Source organism: Homalodisca vitripennis, chromosome 2, assembly GCF_021130785.1.
Source record: "Homalodisca vitripennis isolate AUS2020 chromosome 2, UT_GWSS_2.1, whole genome shotgun sequence".
NCBI lineage: Eukaryota > Metazoa > Arthropoda > Insecta > Hemiptera > Cicadellidae > Homalodisca > Homalodisca vitripennis.
In genome coordinates, this window is record NC_060208.1 from 210,847,254 (window position 1) to 210,855,217 (window position 7,964).

Genomic DNA, 7,964 nt, shown 5'->3' on the forward strand with positions numbered 1-7,964 from the left:
AAGTTTTAAAAATCACCACCGACAGACTTAAGAGAAAACTGTAATGTGGCTTCAATGAAGCTCATTCATAAATCAACCCAAAACACCCTCACAAAACAATAAAAAGTTTTAAAATAAATGTATAAAGATAAAATGTGTAACTAAGGATATGCAATGTTATAGATCTCATTCTTGTCTGTAGGAAAGAAGTTTCTTGCAAAATGTAATGTCTATAGATAAATTATTTCTGAAATCATCGTGCAGATATACAGGCAGAAATACGTCTAGCTCCTTAATAGAATGACAAAATGTGTTGTAACTATCTGACTTGACATAAGGACACATTAAAAAACACGGTTTAAATATACAGTAATTTTGTTTTGTATATCGAAAATTCTTTACGTAACAATGCATAGTTAAAATTTTGAAGGTTAAAAATGTAATATTGCTTATTAAAACTTATTTTTTAATGTCAAATCATCTGTGAGAATCCAACTCTAGCAAATATTCCAATTTACTGTAGGAGTGACAGAAAAATACGAGTAATTAGTTTCTGGAATTAGTAATCCTATGGTTAAATAGTATTAGTTTCTATTGGGATGTTTTTAAAACCTATTGGAAAAAAACATGTACGAAAATTAGCTTATGCTTGAAACAATTTTAAATATGAATTTTTATGTATTTTGGATTTTAATTACTTCTAAAAATATCCCTAGATCAATAAAATTTTCTGCTTATTGTAAATTCTCAATCGTATATTTCTAACCTCTTCTTCAAGTACTAAATTATCGCAACATAATTTTTAAACTAAACTAATTCATTAATTAATAGTGAAATACCGTTCGAGTCAAACCCATATATTGGAATTCCAACAAAAAATTTAAGTGTTATGTACAACAAAAAGAAATAATATATATAATTTCTGTTTCGAAAATTTATTGGTTGTACAAAACTCGTTCAAATGAGGAAGAGTTTTAAAGGAGAGTGGTGTGGCTAAATAAAATAACCTTTCACCAGTAACTGTATGAGTAGTGTGAACCTTGGAGTGACTTTGGTTGACTTTTTACGCCTCAAGACATCTCGAGAATTCCCTGTACGAACTATCAGTAGGCTTCAATATCGGTGGGAGGGATCAGAATATCTTTGCTGTCATATTATCTCTATACAATTTCTCTTCCAAATATCATAGAGGGAAATTCACCCATGTTTCATAATAAATTTATTTACTTTGTTTACTAAATCTTGTCTTATATAATTTTGAGAATATAATGGTCACTTTTACGATTCTTTAACAAATAATTATATTTTCTGTTTGCAAGTGCTATTTTTATTATGTAAATAATAAATAGACATAAACTATTAATTAAGTATTACTATGATTTTAATATTATTTCGCAAACCTTTTACATGTAGTAATGGTTTTTTATTTGTTAGTAGCTCTACTAGTTAGTAACTGTATATTTAAAATTACATTAAGGGTATTTTATATACATTTTATTATACAATTAAAGTACTATAGTGTATTATAGGTATATATTGTTTATGGTAACAAGTAAATAAGTTTTGATTAATTTCTACTATTATTAGTTTTAGTTTGGCACAGACTCTTTTACCATAGATATTAAATTTCTTTTAAAAGTTTCTGTCAATTTAATATAAATGAATATCTATGTTATTGTTCGTTTGACAAGCGAAAGCTAAACCTTAGCATAGGGTTCCCTTATAATTGGGCTTCAAGCCTGTAAGGGCTTCCTTTTGCGGGAATTTTACTCAATAATTTATAGTACTTACTTTTGTGGTAGTATTTATTGTTAGTTGTAAGTATGTATTGTATATTTATGAACTGTTTTGAACAACATGTATTATTTGTTTCATTTCATTTGAAAGAAAAATGAGGGTGTACATTCCTGCAGTAAAAATAGTTTTGCTATTCTATTCTTTATGATGTCGGTATTATTTGTTTAAGCATATGAACAGTAAACAGTATAACAATAATTAAATACAACAGGGATGTACAATATTTTGTATTGTTTATAAATGTATACGGTGTTTATGGTAAGCGATTAAATTATTTGCTGAGAAGAAGTAAATTTAAACTAATAAGTCGATACTGTAATGAAATGAGATCACAATTTAAAGGTGTTTTATGATGTGTTGTTGGATGTACGAAGCTTTGTATTCAGAGAGGCAGGTCTATAAAAGTGACTTGTTGGTCGATCGTCCAGTGTGGACGCGCCGCTCAGAGGGCTCGGTATACATATTTGACGTTCTTGAGGTGTTTTGGGGCTCGTATAGACTGCTAAGGTTAGTTCAGCAAGACGTGTGTTGGAGATGTTGGGCGTCGTCATGGGGTTTGTGGAGCGGTAGCGGGTGCGTTGTAGGTGGTCATGGGGCGGACATGGTGGTTATTCTTAATTGTATTGCGACGGTTGCTCTGGATTGGGGTTAATTTTCAGGGGGATTGTGGAGGTGTGGGCAATTGGGGGGTTGGGCGTGGCATGGGAGGGTCTCAGTGTTGTGTTGTGACGGTAACAAAAGTAGGAACCACACGCAGCAAGAACCGCGGGTTTAGGGGAAAAAACAAGAACCCGCGCACCAAAAAGCAAACAAAAGAAACAGCCGCCGCAAGCCGAAGCGAAAAGAAGAATCGAGACACCAAAGCACGACACGACCAAAGGGGAGAAAGTGCGAAGATAAAAAGAGTAAGAAAAAAACACAGGAAACAGAAAACACAGACTGAGTAAGACGTAGACCACCACCAAAGACGCAGGTAGAATCTTTTTTACGCAACAGCGACAAGAAAAATCTCAGAGACGAACGAACCGAAGAAAGGAAAAAGATTTAACGTAGGACGAAAAAAAAAGCGCCAAAGAAACACGAGTGAGAAAAGAAAACTAGCCAAAGCGTGGTACAAAAACCGACAGAAAACGAAACCGACTGACGATTTTCACACACGAGCAAAAAGAAGAAAGTTACAAGTATAATAAAGAGAAACACGAAACAGACAGAACAGAGGCAACCAAGGAAGAGGTACAGAATTGAACGGCGTGACGAGGTATGGAAGCTAAAAGAAAACACAGAAACCGGACAGCGCAACACACGAAAGGAACGAACGGGTGAGAAGGAGGAGAGGGGTGTTGGACGACGAACAAAAGTAACCGAGACAAGAACGAAACCAACCAACACAAAGTACCGCAGCAGACGACCACGAACAAAGCAAGCCAAGTTAGACCACACTCAACAGACGGCAACACCACACGAAAGAGTGACACAGAAACAGAACGAGCAAATTAGAGGCAGCACCACCGCGACAAAGGACGAGCAACGATTCACTCACCAAGCGGGTTGTTTAACAGACTACTTTTAAAAGTAACGCAAACGACACGGATCCCAAGCACACAGAGAAGGGAGCACACGTTAGACCAGCTCACCAGACGAGGCGCCGTGCACAAACTGAAGTAGCAAGGGACCAGAGGGCGCACAAGACAAAAAAAGATGAAAGAACACAAGCGAAAGAGGTGGAGAGTCGACAAAAGAGGAAAGACAACCAAAAGGCACAGCAGACGAAACAACAAGAAGCAACAGAAAAGAACAAGAATACGAGAAGAACACCAAGCACGAGAAGAGATAGTAGAACGTGCGACGGGTACCGCCGCACACACTCGCAAAGAGAACACAAGAACAACGCAAGAAAGAGGAGCGCGCAGAACAGACAACGAACAGAACGAAAGAAACGGAAGAGAGCCACACCAGAGACAGAAACAACAAAAGAAGCAGGAAAAAAGAAACGCCACAGTAAGCAAAGAAGATGAGAGGACAAGGGGGGGGGGGGGGGGGGGGGTCAAATAACGTAGCAGGACAAGACAGGAAGTAAAGAGAAAAAAAAGGAAGCCGCAAACCACACAGAAAACGGTCGACAAGAAAACAAGGAAAGTGCAAGGCGTCCAAGAACAAACCACACCGTCCCGGAGACCACCCAAAACCAACAGACAACGCAAGTGAGACACACTCGCCCCGAGCAAAAACGGAGACAAACAAACAGAGGAAAGTAGGAAAGACTTAATAGTGAGAGAAACCCAGGCAAAAAACAGTCAAAAAAAGAAATAAGAACAGAAGAGAAGACCTAACACAAGAAAAAGAACAAGTCGGAAGCAACAAAACAGGAACACGATCAAGTATTAACCAATGACAGTACAACGACGCTAAAAAACAGAACGCAACGTGGCACCACACGAGATAGACGCGAAAGCAGCAGACCGTAACACAAGCAGGCCAAAACAGAGAAAACAAAGAGAGTAGTAACAGAAGTAAAAAGAGCAAGAAACACGGAAGGAAGTAAGGACCAACGAATAAGAAGGTAAAGTTCAAGGCACGGGTTACAGCACAACAAAGCCAGATGAGAGCAAGAAGATGAGGGAGGCAAGCCAAAGGGCCAGCAGAAAGGTTTTACGTACAAAATGAGAAAAAGAGATAGCAAAAGGACGAAAGATAAAGGAAAAAAAAAGAGAAAAGCGCAAAAGCATAACGATGAGTCGTAGTCCAACCCCCGCGTGACCACCACGTACCGACACAAAAAAGAGCAGTTCGAAAAAACAGACATAACGTCAAAGGAACAAACAAAGAAAAAGGCGCGCCGACGCACAGAAAACAGAAAGAACAACGAGCTCAGACACAAAGGCAACACACCAGCAACAAGACCGAAGAAATGCAGAACAAAAAAGAAAAAGACGAACAAGAGAAACCAGACAAATAGAGAGAAAAGGAAAAGAAACGGATTCACTCAACGCAACAAGTAAAAATGACAGAGCAGTTTTTTTTTTACACACCACCAGGAAAGAAGCGGCCGCGGACGTGGAAAGAGACGAGAAGAAGGCAAAAGGAAAGAAGAACAAACCACCTTTTTCACCCTAAACCAGAGCACCAAACGTCGGCAGAATCAGAGAGCAGAGCACGGACGGGAACAAAGACGCGGAAGGGGACAAAAAAAAAGGGTACAAAATAGGGACAAAGCAAAATGAGCAAAAGTGGAGCAAGAGTGAAAAAAGACACGGAAAGAGAAAGCAACCAAACAGTAAACCACGTGACGATGAAAAAAAGCAACGGGAAAAAGCAAACAAACGCGGAGGACATAGCAGTTTAAACAGGTGAGACAAGACGAGACAAGAAACAGTAGAGTACAAACGCAAAAAGAAGGAATTCTAACAAGAACAAAAAGTGGTTACGCAGAGCAGACAACAGAGACAGAAGAAGAAAGGGACACAAAAAAAGAAAAAGACAAATTTAAAGGAATTTTTAACAAACAGACAGTCGCGTGAGGAGAGAGCAAGAGAAACGGGTGAAGCAGCGACGCACAAGGAAAACCAACGTAACCGTGACCAGAGTGGCCGAACGAAAACAAACAGCAAGCGAGGAGGTAAGAAGTACACACGAGAGCACAAACAATTTTTAACAACAAGAAAAAGACGAGACACAGACAAAGTGGGAGACTTTAAAAAGATGTGGCATGTCATCGGAAAAGACAACAAAAGAAAAACGAACAGAGCCAGGGCAAACAAGAAAACGAATCAAACAGACTTAGAAAAAAAAAAGAGAGTGAAAGAGAGACCGAGCAAACACAGAAGAAAGCGACGAGAGAAAACAAGAACAAGACACAAGTAGAGACAGGAAGCAGAGACACAGAGACACAGTGGACCATTAGAAGAGCAAACGGGCGTAGACAGAGCAAAAGAGAGTAACGTGACAAAGTGCAGAGAAAGCGAAAGACAAACCAGGAAGAAGTAAAAGGTGGAACACAGTAAAAAAGAGCACAGCAACAGAAAGTAGGACAAGGAACGACACGCGCAGAAACAGAAAAGAGAGTGCAAGAAGATAAGATGAACACGAAAAGAAGTTGGTGAAAACAGTACAAGAGCACAAGAGGCCCCAAGGTGGAGCCCCCGAGCCCGGAACAACAACGCAAAAAGCAGAATGCGCGAAAAAAAAAAAAACACACACAAACAACACCACAGTACACAAAAGAAGGAAAGTGCAAGACACGACGCGAGAGGAAGCAAGACTAAGAGCGACACAAAAAAAAAAGGACAAGAGATAGAAACGCGTGGGAGAACAAAAAGAAAGAAAACAAAGATCGAGGAAAGAAAAGAAGGCGATAAGAACAAGAAAAAAGCACTGTTTAAGACAGAAGAAACAGCGCAGTAAATGAAACAAGGAAATAAACAAAACAAGGCGAAGAGATAGAGACAACCGCGGGAAGAGAAGAGAGATGAAACAGCAGACGTCGAAGAAAGAAAAAAAAGACGCATAGTAGACACACAACAATGGTCACAAGTGCGTAAAGAACCTATACAGAAAGAGTGCGAAGACGCCTAAGACAGCACGGACGGCGTGACCAAAACAGCAGCAACAAATTTTTTTAAGTGGAAAAACAAAAGACGAGACCAGCGAAGAGAAGGAAGAGGAACAAAAAGTAAAGGACTAGCGAAAAGGAAGAAGAAAGAAAATAAAAGAAAGAAGAAAAAAGTACAAAAAAGTCGCGCAAAAAGAAGCGGCAACAAGCGACAGAGAAGGACAAAAAAAGAACCACCGCAGAAAACAGAAGACAAACACACGACTCTTGTCTCACGCCAGATAAAGTAAGAAACACGGCAACGAACACAACATCTTGCATACAGTAAATAAAAGAAAGAAAGAAAAGATGAAGAAAGAAGCTAGAAAGAAAATGAAAACCAAAGAAAAAAAGGACGAAAAGCGACCACAACCGGCCTCACAGCACACTTAGTAACCACGGCAACAGAAAGAAGCGAAACAGAGGAGAGAAGGCGACAAACACAGTAAGGTGAAACAACAGAAACAAGAAGAAAAGAGAAGGATGGTTTTTTTTTTTTTAAAAGCAACGACGAACAAAGCCAAGAGAAAGACAAGAAGCCTACTCGGAACGGGCACGTAGACACGCAGAACGGGCCACCCGACAAAGAAGACACGAGCAAGAAAAACAAAGAGCCTAAAGCAAAGGGAAGCAACTCGAAAAGAAAAGAGACAGAAAAGCTCCCCACGCACCAGACACACACAAACGAAATCCAGCCAAAGAAGAGAAGGTTGCCAAGATTTTCCAGGCACAAAGAAACCACAACGAAGCAGAAACATTTTCACGGAACGAAAAGAGACAGAGGTGCAACGTGCAAGAAAGAAGAAAGACAGAGAAGAGGAGAACACAGGACGAAAAAGAAAGAGTAACACGAAAACGCGGAGGTACAAGAATAAAAGAAAAGAAGACAGACAGGAAGACAAAGACTACAAGAAAAAGTGAAGAAGTGCCAAACAAAAGAACGGTGAAAACAAAAGACACAACGAAAAGCAAGAGCAAACAGCCACACCAACAGGACGAAAAAAAAGAAATCGAAAACAAGGAACAGACGAAGAAAAAACCGAAGAAACAAGACGCATAACAAACCAGAACGACGAGACCAATAAAACGCAAGAGAACGCACCAACGAGGACGCGAAAGAGATAGGACACGTTGAGGAGTGAAGTAAAAAGAAAACAGGGAACAAAAAGAGAGGAAGAGGTTTTTTTTTTAGTGAAAGATCAGAAAGACAAGAAGAAGAAAAAACAAGGAAACAAAAAGAAGAGCAAGAAAAAAAAGAGGAAAGAGAACGGTGAGGACAAGACAGCAGAAAAAACAGTTTTTATTTTACACTCAACAGCACAGGAACAAACAAAGAAAAAAAGAAACAGCAAGAGAGACAGACAGAGGAAGTTGACAACAACCCAACAAAGGGAAGAAAGAACGAGACAACAAAGTGGCAACCACAGGGAGGACATCAGACACAAGCACCTGTCGTACCCACGAAGAGAAGAAAGAAAGGGAGCGCAAAACAAAAAGAAGAACAAAAGAGAGAAAGTATAAACCAGAAAGACGAAAAAGCCAAATTAAACAACATAACAAACACGAGTCCAAAAAACGTAAAAGCATCAACCACGAAGAC

General features: G+C 39.3%; 1 protein-coding gene across 1 annotated transcript; it reads left to right on the forward strand.

Annotated features, from left to right (window-relative positions):
* The first annotated feature begins 4,993 nt into the window (after positions 1-4,993).
* Positions 4,994-7,885, forward strand: LOC124355983 (nucleolar protein 58-like). Its single transcript, XM_046807132.1, has 3 exons — positions 4,994-5,050; positions 5,206-5,392; positions 7,557-7,885. Exons 1-3 carry the CDS (start codon positions 4,994-4,996, stop codon positions 7,883-7,885), a joined length of 573 nt encoding a protein of 190 aa, XP_046663088.1.
* The last annotated feature ends 79 nt before the right edge of the window (positions 7,886-7,964 follow it).